The sequence below is a fragment of the Vigna unguiculata genome, chromosome 1, assembly GCF_037176805.1.
Source record: "Vigna unguiculata cultivar grain cowpea cultivar isolate G323 ecotype 2 chromosome 1, ASM3717680v1, whole genome shotgun sequence".
NCBI lineage: Eukaryota > Viridiplantae > Streptophyta > Magnoliopsida > Fabales > Fabaceae > Vigna > Vigna unguiculata.
The window spans coordinates 46014943-46028493 of NC_140792.1; the positions used below are offsets into that span (position 1 = coordinate 46014943).

Here is a 13551-nt window from a genome sequence, read left to right on the forward strand (position 1 = left end):
TAAATATCTAAAGGTTAAGTAGCACTTGGGTCAATGTTAGAAAAAAATGGTATACATTTAAGATGTGTCATCATTGAATTCTCCTTCATCATAAAAGTAAACGATTGTAACTTACACGACAATTTTCCATGGAAGGAAAGTCTAAAAAATCTTTATGCTTTATATATATATATATATATATATATTAATTATATTTATTCTTCTAGAAATTTTGAGCAAAGATAAGTGTGTGTAAGGGAGGAAAATCAATGGTCTGATTATGAAGGAAGTAATTGTAATACTCAACTTTAATAAAAGGGCCATATCTGCTGTCAGGCCCATGTTGATTTAGGCCCAAAAACAGCTGAACTCTTCTCCCGCTCAAATTCAAAACCAAAAGCGAGGATTGAGATTCAGTTCAGAGTTTGAATTCATCCACACACGAATTTCACGCCATGGCCGTTCGAGAGGAGGAACTCATGGAGGACAACGGCACAGAGGAGGCGAAGCGATTGATGCTGAAAATTGCGGCCATTCTCGATGAGGCTCGAACATCATACGCCACCCACAACCGAAAGCTCAAGGAACTGTCACTCCTCCTATCCAAATCCTCTTCTTCTTCGGTCTTCTTTTCCGCCTTCTCCAGAACCCTAACTCCTGTCTTTGACTTCCAGAGGCGCCTTGTCTCCATTGAACGCGTCGTCTCCTTCGTCTCTGCTCTCGCCGCCTCTTCCTCTGACGAGTTCCTCGATTACTTCCTCAAGTTTCTCCTATCTGCCGCTACGGCATCCAACAAAACCGCCAGATTTCGAGCGTGCCAGATCGTCTCCGAGGTAACGGATTCTCATAATTTCCAAGCACTATTTAATCTCCGATTTTGCTGCATTTTACTGAATTTTATTTATATTAGTCACTGAAGGGATGGTTTTATGAAGTCTCATACTGAGGTGAAAAATGCTTACAAGTTCAAGGATTATGATTGCACGGAAGATTGTTGAAATTAGAGCTAATATCTCGGATTTGTTGAATTGTAGATAATATTGCGGCTTCCAGATGACGCAGAAGTGAGCAATGAGCTATGGGATGAGGTGATTGAGTGGATGATGGTGAGGGTACGGGACAAGATTCCTGTTGTGCGTACTTTTGCGGTTAGAGCACTTTCACGCTTTGTGAACGACTCTGTGAATAGTGACATCCTTGATTTGTACCTCGAGGTGCTCCCTTTGGAACAGAATGCAGTGAGTGTTACGATCAGATCACGTCGATTTCCTTTTGTATCCTACTTCGGTCTGGATCAATTGTGTGGTTTCATGTTCAGGATTTTAGTAGGTTTTTATTATATTAGGTGCAATTTCTACTGAGGGTTTTAGCCAAAAGCATCATATTCTGTTGCTATTAATTAGCATGGCTGTGCATTATACTGTAACTGCTCTACGGCCATACCATTATCTCAGAGCCTGCCTGCACCTTATGGTTATTTGGGTACACTAATTTTTTTATTTTCTACTTCATTGATTTGAGTACAGGAGATATATATATCTTACGATTTTGACTAAAATCATATTGTGTTAGTCGACATTTACTTTCCTTTTTAATCTAATTACGGAGTTTCGGATCTTATGTATTGTCTTTGAATGAAAAATATCTGCACTAAACATTTACGATGGCTGGTGTGTGTATGCAGAGACGTATTATTTCCATTATTAATTTTGAAATGCTGTGCAGGATGTTCGGAAGATGATTGTGTTATCTTTGCCACCTTCTACTGCAACCTCTCAAGTTATCATCGATTGTACCTTGGATGTGAGTGAATCTGTACGCAAAGCAGCATACTGTGTTCTAGCTAATAAGTTTCCTCTTCAAAGCTTAAGGTAAGTTGTCCGTATGTTTCTTCTATTATTTTTCTACTTGCAATTTACTGAAACACCCTTGCTAATATTTCCCCCTTTCGTTGCCTGCTTCTGCAGTATTAAACTCAGGACATTAATTCTTCAGAGAGGACTTGCTGATCGATCTCTTGCTGTCTCAAAGGAATGTTTTAAACTATTGAAAGATGAATGGCTTACGAAGTCTTGTAATGGTGAACCTGTAGAACTTTTGAAGTATCTTGATGTTGAAACCTATGAATCAGTTAGTGAGTCTGTGATGGAGGCACTTCTTAAAGCTGGTTTAGTAAAACTACAAAATGGGGCAAGTATACAGCAGTACATATCGTCAAATGGTGACAGGACAGAAGGTTAGTAAGCGTTTGCAGTTTGAACGGTTTTTTATTTGCTTTACGTTTGAGTGTTGGTAAATGTTGATTATTGTTAGCATGATTTGTTAAATGGTAGGTGGATCAGTCGTATGATAGTTAATAGTAAGTAATTATCCTTCTCCCAAAGGACTTACTTGTGCAATATATGATCGGAATCGATATATAATTTAGATAAAAGAATATTTCTTTGAATTAGATTGAAAATAATATGATAGATTAGAGTTAGGGTTAGATTTCACTGAATCCTACTCTCATGCACATAGTTACTTACCTTCAATCCAATTTAGTGCTAAGTCAATTTACACATTTGGTCAAATCCTAATTCTTTAGTAGAATAGACTTAGGTTTCCTTATTTTAAATCAATTCCTTGAACACTGAAACAAACTTTTCTTCATAACAATGGTTTAAGACAACTAACGACGAAAACTTCATAGATACAAGTTTTATTAGATATTTTGCTTTGATTCTATATTACAAAAAATATTTTCTAATATCCAATTATTAAATATCAAGATATATGATCAAACCGCAACAAATATTAAATATAGAAACAAAATACTAATATTGAATAGAAATACATACGTACCAATTATATGAGAGTTTAGTTGAGTTTAGGTCTCCATTGTCAATGTCATGAAGAGGAAAAAAAGAAAAGATGAATAGTGGAAAAAGGTGGATATCAAGGAAGAGTTCTCCAAGGAAACCTAACGGCCCAAAAAACCGTCAAAACTTGTTCCACACTTCCAGAAAAAAACAAAAAAGACCGCTTTTCTTATGAAGAAAATAAGGATAAATAAGCCAAAAGTGCCACGCTAGCAAAAGCGGCGCCAATGCCACATGTTACACCCTGGGTGCATGCACTTGGACGGAAGAAACCAGCTCCTTGTCGAACTGGTGCTTGGCGCGCATCATCCCATGATAGACGCATATACTCCGGTGCAAGTAGCGTTTGGAAGTCTCAAATTTGACCCACTGTCTACACTATTTTTGATTTCAATCTTGTTTCGCCTTTTTAATTATTAGACAAAATAACGGAAATTAGTAATATAATTATATCATAGTAACTAATATTCAATTAGTTCCAAACAGAGATCCAAATGATGACTAGGTTAAAAATAATCAAAAAAGTTGATTTTGTAAATGTAAAATGACTAATAGAATGATGAAAATTAACATCATTAATGATATATGTTTGTATGATGTGAAACATTTAACTAATTTTTGTATATTCGACTTCTTAATATTTCCCAAGAACGAGCTTAAAAAGCAAACAAAAAGATTAATAGGATTTTACTTAGTCACTGTGTTCCTTCAGTCATGCTTAACAACTTAAGCTATTTTATTCCTTCCAGAAAATTGGTTTCTTTATTGATTGCTATCACTAGATTTTAACTTATTTTTTTAGCAGCTAGGTGGGGATTAATGTTGAACTGACTCTGTTGGGTCATAATTTATTGTTTTCCATTTTATTTGTAGGAGATACGATTGATTGCCCACCAAGCATTCAGCTGATGGAAGCAGAGGCTGCTCTTTATTGGAGGACTGTTTGCAAGCATTTACAGTCAGAAGCGCACGTGAGTAAAATCCTATTTTCATATTTATTTATCTCTTTAAATGCAACCCCTGAAAAAGAGTGTATCCTGTTTTTTCTCATTTTGTTAACTATGGAATAGTGTCTGAATGAATGCAAGAATTAGAGCAAAACGGACATAAAATGTTCAAATTTACACTATTATGTTACCAGTATTAAGCAACGTAGGCTAGCGTTAATAATTTCTGCAAAATACAGTTTATCTGGATTATTTGTTTTCCTTCCAATGTGCATATTTCGACCTCCTCAAGATCTTTATCAGTCAGTATCAGGGTATGCTTTCCTTGCATTTCTGGCAGTGTTTCTTATTTCTCGAAAGAGAAAAAAGGATCAAGTTTCCATATCTAATGTGAATAAAGGTCTCTACATTTAGAATTCTGCCAGCACATTAGTGCATATCTTCCTGGTAGAAAGAATATGCTATTAAGAAATAATCAAACAAGAAGGCAGGCTTTTCTTGTCAAAATTCTGATCTTCATCATGCATTTATGTTTTACCGCTTGGAAACTAATTTGCAATTATTAGGATTTCTTTCTTTCTTTTTATACCACTAAGGATTATAATTTTACCCCAATAGGCAAAAGGTTCTGATGCTGCAGCAACAATGGGCACTGAAGCAGAAGTATATGCGGCAGAAGCATCAGATAGAAATGACCTTCTAGAAAAAATTCTTCCGGCAACAGTTAATGAATATATTGAATTGGTCAGAGCTCATATAAATGCCGGTGAGCATATGTTTATATGGATAACTTTGATACACACCAAAACCGTTTATGTATACTTAAGTAGACTAATCGACTATTTTCAGGGTCAAACCATCGGTTTGCGACTCGGCAGCTGCTTTTGCTTGGTGCCATGTTTGATTTTTCCGATGCTACAAATAGAAAGGCTGCTGGTGCATTTTTGCACGAGCTTATGTGCAAGTGTCCTGAGCATGAGGAGGACGATGAAGGGAATATAGTTGTTCTAGGAGATGGATTAAGTTTTGGTGGAGACAATGATTGGGCTGAAGCTGTAGCCAGTTTCGCAAGTAAAGTCCATGCCGCTGCTGGTGAATTTGAAGAAGTTGTTCTTGCAATCATTGAAGAGCTCGCCCAACCTTGCAAGGAGAGAACAGCAAATCATGTGCAGTGGATGCACAGCCTCTCTCTAACTGGTCTTTTGCTAAAAAATGCAAAATCACTGCGAATACTTCAGGGCAAGGCCATTACGCCTGATGAGCTACTCCAAACCTTACTACTTCCTGGGGTAAGCATTGCCGCGTCTCTCCCTATTGTTTTCAGGCGTTTAACTAACTTTAATTGTGTATTAATCAATTTTAGCAGATTTATTCTGGCAGGAATTTATTCTTGCACCATCAATGTTTTTTTGAGGAACCTCACCAATCTATAGCAATATTTAAAATGGGGCGAAAATTTAGAAAAATGTGATTCATAACTATGTAATTATAAATCTATCCAAGCTTGAATAGTTAGAGTGTCTCATTTATTGATGTAATTCCTTCGCTATGTTTCCTTATGATAATAATAGTAATAATACTAAAAGTTGACAAATTGATATGATACATATAGGCTAATACTTTTTCGTTTTGACTCAATATAGGCTAATTCGTAGATATACCACACTATATGCCTTTTTCTATATAGAAACTGTTTGACGAGAGCCAACTCAGCTCTTTCCGATACATGCTTGAGGTCACTAACTGCTAATTGTTTATCGGCGTGGGAAATGAAATGCGCAGGCCAAACAAGCTCACTTGGACGTGCAAAGGATTGCAGTCAGATGCCTTGGTCTTTATGGCCTTCTGGAAAGGAAACCAAGTGCAGAACTTTTGAAACAGTTGAGGATTTCATATATTAAGGGGCCACATTCAATCAGTATAGAGGCTTGTAAAGCATTAATTGATCTTGTAATGTGGCATGGACCTGAAGAAGTTGACAAGGTGTTAAAGCTCAATATTCCATGCCAAATAAACAGTGAGAAGTCGACCTTTTGTCCTGTGAACATTTCTGATTCAGAAGGGGATTTAGATATTGAGACGCTTGATATCTTATATGGGGGCTTTGAAAATGATGATTGGTCGAGTCCTTTACCTAGCAACGAAGATGAATGCGTGCATGCTATACTTGGAGAGGGATTTGCGAAGATTCTTCTTCTAAGTGACAACTATCCTAGTTTACCGATCTCTTTGCATCCTATTCTTTTATCAAAACTCATTTACTTGTATTTCAGTGAGGTGTCGGAACACTTGCACAGGTGAGATTTGTTAATTTCCTCCTCCTCCATGTTTGAACTATTCTTTCTCTGCACTAGCAGCACATGAGATTTAATTTATCTCTTGTCGACCAGGTTGAAGCAATGTTTGTCTGTTTTCTTTGAGCTTTACCCATGTCTCTCGACCAATCACAAGGCAAGTGTTTCTCATATCATATTTTCTGTGTATTACATTCTTAATTTTTTTACTTTATTTGAACTTAAATTTCAGTTAACGCCTTAATTGTTTTATTTCCAAAAATACAGAGGGGCATAGTGAAGAGTTTCATGCCAGTAATGCGTTCAATGTGGCCAGGAATTTTTGGCAATTATGCTGGTTCTAATTTTACGGTGTCTCAGATGCGTAAGCGTGCTGTTCAAGCTTCCCGTTTTATGCTTCAGATGGTGCAGATTCCCCTGTACGTTAAAGAGGCTCAACCTGACTGTGAAAGTACTACCACGGAACAGCCACAAGTCACAGATAAATGTGCAGAAGTTCCATTTGATTGTGGTGAGGAGGGGCTTGCACTACGCATAGCCGTAGAGGTAATCATCCACAAATTTGAAGTTATTTATTGTACGCTAATACTTGAATTTTGTTCACATCGCAATAGGCACAATATACTATGGTACCTTACTAAGATTCGACAGTGGCAGAACTGGTTATTCCGATTAATTTGCTGTTTCTGAATTTGATGCATAAACTACATTTCATAAGCATTCATTGTATGCAAACGTCAGTGGGCAATATAGCTTGAAAATTAAATTAATAAGCATAATCTATTACTGAAGTTATTTGTTTTGTTGAAGGAAAAAATTCACTAAATGGTTATGATATGCATGGATTTTGTATCAGATGGTTAGCAATTGAATGAAAATATTGGATGATTGGAATTGAATGAAAGATTGTTTTGTCTTTTCCCTTACCCTGTATTTTCTTAAGGTGGTGAGCTTTCCATCGAAGAAGACAGCTGCTGAGAAGGCTTACGTGTCCGCTTTATGTAGAATACTCGTTTTGCTTCATTTTCGGATATCAGAACAAGGGCCAATAAAATGTATGAGGAAGCTTTTGTATCACGTGGTTGAATGTGTATCTTCAGAGAAAGACCTAGTTAAAGAATTGAAACGCATGTCTGAGCGTCTCAGGACAGTTGATAGCCTCCCAGATCAGGAATTGTTGCAAGATGACGTTAAGCTTATTTTGGGTATTTCTTTGATTTTCTCTTCTGATATGTTTAAAAGGAATGCAGTATTTGGAAGTGATTTTTAATCTTAATTTCGTTATTTCCTCAACATTCATTTGCCTATGGTATAACTTTTCAAACCAATGGCTTTCGTGCTTCTGCATTGTTGTTTTACTGTTGTTTTGGATTCCCTTTCAAAATCTTTTATTACTGCTAATCTATTTCTTCTCTCACCTTATCCAAGGAAAATTAGAACTTGACTGTGACCTGGATTTGGATGGCCCTGTTTCAATGCCACAAACACCAGCTGCACCCGTGACCAGGCCAACACGTTCCAGGAGAAGGGTGAGGATTGAGGAAGAAAATTCTGACGAAGAATCACTTTCTGTGGTTCCAACCACCCATCATACTGTAAAAAGTCGCTCAGAGAGAGCAAGCAAAACCGCAGCAATTAACAAAATGTCTTCTGCTAGTAGATCGCTCAAAATTGATGAAATTAATGAACAGGAAGAAGACTCTGATGTGACATCTGACGATTCTGATGCATCCGATTAGTACTGTCAATATGTACCTGATGTGATACATCTAATAGTCTTTACTTTGTTAACATCATGTTGTTGTATTGTTTGAATACTTAGGTTGCAGGTTCTGTACAGAAGAGTGCATCATTAGTTTAGCTTGCATTTAACTGTAAGTCACAGTACATAACAGTACTAGTACCCCAACGAATTGGAGTGAATTGTGTTTAGGAATTACTTCGTTGGCTTTCTTCTATGTCATTGTTGTATGATATGAAATGTTGGTAGTTTCAGGCGATTGCTTATTTACTGGTGTACAAATTCTTTTGAAGCTTCATCTTTTTGCTTTTTATATTTTGCAGACAACAAAAAAGAACCTTTAACACTAAGTGGACGAGCTATCAACCTGTACCTTGTCTAAGACGGTAAACTCTAACAAGCTAGCTATAAAAACTGTAGTTCATAATATTTCTACCATAATCAAATGTTAGATTAATAGAATTTATTTTGGATGAAAAATTATTATAGGTGAATTTCAATTGTAAAGTATGACCCTCAATTGAACTTTTTCCTTTAAAAAGTCATATAAAGAATGTGTTGAGCGTGAAAGTTACACTATATATGTTTTAATCTTAACAGTTTAGTGTTCGATATTTTTTTTTTCCATTTCGAAATTATTTTTGTTAGAAGATAGATCGAGTTACTTTGAAAGAAAATTTTGATTGAATCATTTTATTCAATAACATGTTAATAGTACTGTTTACCTTTATTTTAAAAGCAATGTAGTTCTTCTTCTTTATTTAGTATCAATACCTTTTCTAAAAAAAAAGAGATTTTCATCAATTTTTTTTCTAGCTTAAATTAAACATCATTTCGATCGTTCATGTGATGTTTTGTAAAATTGAAGGATTAAAATATAATGACTTATATGTTTGAACACTATATTACGGTAATTATGAATTGTTCTAATAATTTTCAAATGTAAATCATAAGATGATTTTTTAATCTAACCGTGTATTTTGAAATAAAATTACACATTAAAATGTTATCAAGTGCTGTAAGTTTAAAACATTATGTGACATTTTAAACTGTATATTCAACTATAATATTTTTGATTTTTTAATTAACACGATATGATAATTAGGCCAATTCAACCGGTTTCTCATTGATTCTATAATCCAATAATCTAATAATTGATGATTGAGTCTATATCTGAATTATCTGCATAACACGTGTGTGTGTGTGTAGGCTAAAGATGAAGTGAAGTTACGAGCTGTATTACACAGGTTAAATTCTACTTTTGTGATTTAACCTGTTCAACTTATTTGAATAATTTGTGTTCTTTAAGTTTCTAAAACGATTTGTTTTATTATTTTCGTTCAAAATTAATGGAAAACGTTAATAGAATCTAGTGTGATTTTTATACATAAATGTATGATGCGTTATTATTTTCACATGGACAATGATTTCGTTTTGTGAATATAATTATTGAAATGTTAGGTTACGGTTGAGCGGGTTAAAATGAGATTTTCTTTTCCACATTGGTTGACATTAACCAACATCCACCTACATTACTTGAACAATCGAAACCCATCTTTAAAGAAACAAAGAAAAAACTTAAATTCCTTGAAAAATATGATCCTCAACCCATACAATGTCTCTGTCAACTTGCATCACATGAAAAAAAAAAATACTTGTATTATTTTCAAATGAAAATAATTAAAAAAAAAATAGTCTCTACATTTTATATACAACACGTATTGCATTGGTAGATAAAGCACATACCGTGTAACTAACTATTGGGCTTCTTATATTCAATTTGGGCTAAAGAAAGAATAATAGAGACCATGTAATTATTGCATATAGTAGAATAAATTAATTAAAGTTGCACAGTAGGATAACTGAATGCAAATATGAACGGAAGCATATATCCAAGACCAGTAATGTTTGATTTATGAGAATTTGATATAGTGTAGTAGCACCAAGATTATAATTTAATGCAAACTATGGGGTGAATGGACCGAAATGAATCACCCATGATGCCGGATAATGTCGTGGTCCCATTTAATAATGTCGTCATGTCGATGTTGTACGTAACCAGACCATAGATAAATTTGGGTAACACCTCCCATCCACAAATCTTAAGCATAAAAAATAATCACAATTATTTTAAAGGAAAATAATATTTTGACGGTTAAATTTTAATTATAACTTGAAGTGATATTTTTTAATGATTTTGAAATAAAAAAAAATATTTAAAAAATATCATTGTGAAAATTTAATTGTTAAAAATCATTTTTTTATTTTAAATTTGATTGGAAGGTACCAAAAGTAACCAAAAGATCCTCTAAAGACGTTTGATAAACCCTTTCATGGAGAGTACATCCAAACCCCATAAATAGGGAACCTTTGCCCTCCCAACCATTCCTTTGTGGACACCATGCGCACCCATTTTCATAATGCTCCCAAAAGGTGCAAGCTTCTCAACAAACCAAATTGTTAAATAAATCAAAACAAAATAACGTGCTCTTTCTCTTCTCTCTTCCCTTTTAAAATGAACATTATCTGCAATCAATCAATCAGTGTGGGGTATTTACATCTATACCTAAGTCTTTCAAATGGACAATTTGTCTCTCTGCACAATACCTGGTCCCACTGCTTTGTCCCTTCATTTTCTTAGACCATGACTTAAATAACTACATGATGCAAAAGTGAGTGCAATAAACAAAGAGGAAACTAGATCAACTTAAAATTATTTAAAGTTGATTCATTCCAATCAATTCTGAATCGATAATCACTATTTCACCATGAACTAGACGTATAAAAGTTTCAAAAAGTTTTACAGGCTAACCATTGAACGAAAACTCCAAAGTTACAACAAAAGTGAATAGTGAGTGGGGATGATGGTTGCAATGCAATAACATCACCATCCATAACCTAAAGGAGTATCCTTTGCGTCTAAGTAAGAATTCAATGTTACCATCAATATACTCATTTTTTCCTCCTTGGTAATTGCGTACGTGCATGTCACTTAATGCCACCCCATACATTACGCGGGAATGAAGAATTTCTGTAAGGAAAAAAAAGGGTTTTCTGAGTATATGTGTGGACCAAAGGCCTAAACTTTTGTTGTAGAGAAGGTGAGAAAATTATAATAGAAAAACATAAGGATAATATTTTGATTGGGGATCTATATAAATACGAATTAGTATATAGTTTAACATAACTTCATTTGCGTATATGAGCATATGCTGCATCCTTCAAGTGAGGCATGAAATCTCAGCACACACATGGGTTGCTAAACTAGTACGAGTTTGATATGTTATTGTTGACTATTTATATGTAACACAACATTGATGTTTTGCTCACTTGCTTGTGCATTGTCGGGGAACTAATTAATAACATCCAAATTTTATAATAGTGCTGTCTGAGTGGAATTTTAATATGCTGACAGAAATTCAGAAGGAAATAGTGAGAACAATACGCCATTTTCTCTATATAGCTACAAAGAATCTATGAATTCATTTGGTGAATGCATAATAGTGGAGGCAAGCCAGATGACAGTTTTAAAGCAAATTAAAAGGTAACTTGGAAACTGTCACTGTCCAATTTCCTTCATCAGTGTCGTGGGCATTTCTTAATTAATTCAAATTATAGTTTCATTTTGATGATTAATACCAATTAACTTTTAACATACGTCACTGATGTGGACTCTATAATTTAAATTGTAAAACAACATACTTATTTTATTTTTGTCAGAATCAAATTATCTCCGAGGAATCCTCCGAAACTATGATGAACCAATATTTCCCTTACAGTATGAGGTTAGGGACAACAGTGTTTTCGAAAATCTCAACACATGACTCACTAATAAACTAACAGGTGTGAGTAAATGTTCTGCTACTGTTTACCAAACATTGTCGGTTAACTTTCGCTGCATATATATAGCACCACTAAAAATCTCTATGCAACATAAAAATAATATTAGTCATGAAAATAGTATTGTTCCGACTTAATTATGTTAAGATTATTGTTGATTAATAACTGCATCTGAAATACATGTAATTAATTTTTACGATTTCTAAATTTTAATAAAGTTTAACCAATAATAAGGATATTGCCGCTTATATTTCTCTTATATATAGGAATCGGAAAAATTAATAATTCCGTAAATTATATGAACAACATTTCTGTTAAACCTTGCTATCATTTATTAGGTTTTTTGTGCTTTAGGGTTTTTATATGATAGAGAAAAACGTAGGCTTAAATATTTTTTTGGTCCTCATATCTTCGTAGTGTTTGTTGTGGATGGTCCTTATTTTGACAAAATGTTTAAAATGGTCATCATTTTGACCGAATGTTTAAAATGGTCCTCATTTTTGCAATTCGTGTTTTATTTGGTCCTTTTCTGTAACATTGTTTAAATCATTAACGGAGCATTGTACAGGTGGCATGGTTTGTATGTACAGTACACATAACACACCTTAATACAAACCGTACCAACTGTATAATGCTTCGTTAATGATTTAAACGACATTACATAAAAAGATCAAATAAAACACGAATTGCGAAAATGAGGATCATTTTAAACATTCTGTCAAAATGATGACCATCCGCAACAAACATTACGAAAATAAGGACCAAAAAGATATTTAAGCCAAGAAACGTAAGTAGGTAAACAAAATTAGTAGATGAATATATAAGGTATACGAGTGCATGAGGAATCATATCGAAAGATCCTTTGTTAGGTTACAGTTAGCAAAGCCAATGTCCACCACACACCGACCAACTTTGTGTGTGGTCCGTGTTCGTGAACCTCAGCAAACAAAAAACACTAAAAAAACAAAACCTTGCTTATTCATTACTAAACATGCGCACTAGCGCAAGATTCTGCATTAATCTTATTTGTAACCATGCCATTATAATCGCATTAGGGAATCTTATTCACACATGCACGAGAGAGAGCGTTAATCTCGCATTGACCGTTCAATTAAAACTTAATATTATTATCAATAATTCATACTATTATTGTTAACTTCATCAAAACATAAACTATGGTCCCCTCGACCACGTACTGTTATTATAATGAGTGAACCTAAAAAATATTACTAATATAATGAACGCGAAAATCTACGAGATAGGTTAAAATAATATTATCCTTCATCATCAAGTTTGTAAAATAATAAGCGCCGAATTAGTGGTTAACTTTGGTGGGACTCTGTAAGATTAATGTCAAAGATGAACACCACATCATGTGTGAACTTGAACGACTCTGCAATTCGATAACATTAGGCAAATGTAAACAGAAAAAAAAGGGCACAAAATTCAAAAATAACGGACGTGACTCTTTCGGTTTGGTTCATCACCGCCATTGTTTTTGAGGGAAGAAACATTCAACATGCTCTTACGCAAGAGAACACAAGTAATAGTGAAAAAGTATACGTATTTGCACACTTTAAAACGGAAGTGACGAGAGAAATAACAATGACTATGACTAGCTTCCTTTTTTTTATTAGCTAGCCATGAATCAACGCATGCATACATGCGTTAAAAATTAGAATAGTTTATTTTTCTTGAATTAAAGATTACAATAATAGTAGTTTGGTGTGAGCAAAGAGGAATCTTATTGGTGGGAGAGTTGTGTTGGGGTTTGCATAATTTTCTGGGAAGGTGAGCGCATGGAGATGCATGGATGCATGCATGCTTTTACCCGATTTGATAGAGTCTTGAATTTTTCGACCATTTCCAATGCTTACTTACATATATAA

The 13551-nt window shown here is 34.4% G+C and overlaps 1 protein-coding gene across 1 annotated transcript; it reads left to right on the forward strand.

Annotated features, from left to right (window-relative positions):
* Nucleotides 1-393: 393 nt before the first annotated feature.
* Nucleotides 394-8088, forward strand: EMB2656 (ARM repeat superfamily protein). Its single transcript, XM_028074316.2, has 12 exons — nucleotides 394-812; nucleotides 1014-1217; nucleotides 1705-1850; nucleotides 1947-2215; nucleotides 3714-3811; nucleotides 4406-4553; nucleotides 4637-5076; nucleotides 5570-6084; nucleotides 6178-6238; nucleotides 6349-6627; nucleotides 7025-7286; nucleotides 7510-8088. The coding sequence occupies exons 1-12, from the start codon at nucleotides 435-437 to the stop codon at nucleotides 7818-7820; spliced, it is 3111 nt and encodes a 1036-aa protein (XP_027930117.2). The 5' UTR covers nucleotides 394-434; the 3' UTR covers nucleotides 7821-8088.
* The last annotated feature ends 5463 nt before the right edge of the window (nucleotides 8089-13551 follow it).

Coding starts and splice junctions, on each gene's coding strand:
- EMB2656 (XM_028074316.2), top strand. CDS start 435: ATGGCCGTTCGAGAGGAGGAACTCATGGAGGACAACGGCACAGAGGAG. Junction 813..1,013: donor CGTGCCAGATCGTCTCCGAG/GTAACGGATTCT, acceptor GTTGAATTGTAG/ATAATATTGCGGCTTCCAGA. Junction 1,851..1,946: donor TTTCCTCTTCAAAGCTTAAG/GTAAGTTGTCCG, acceptor CTGCTTCTGCAG/TATTAAACTCAGGACATTAA.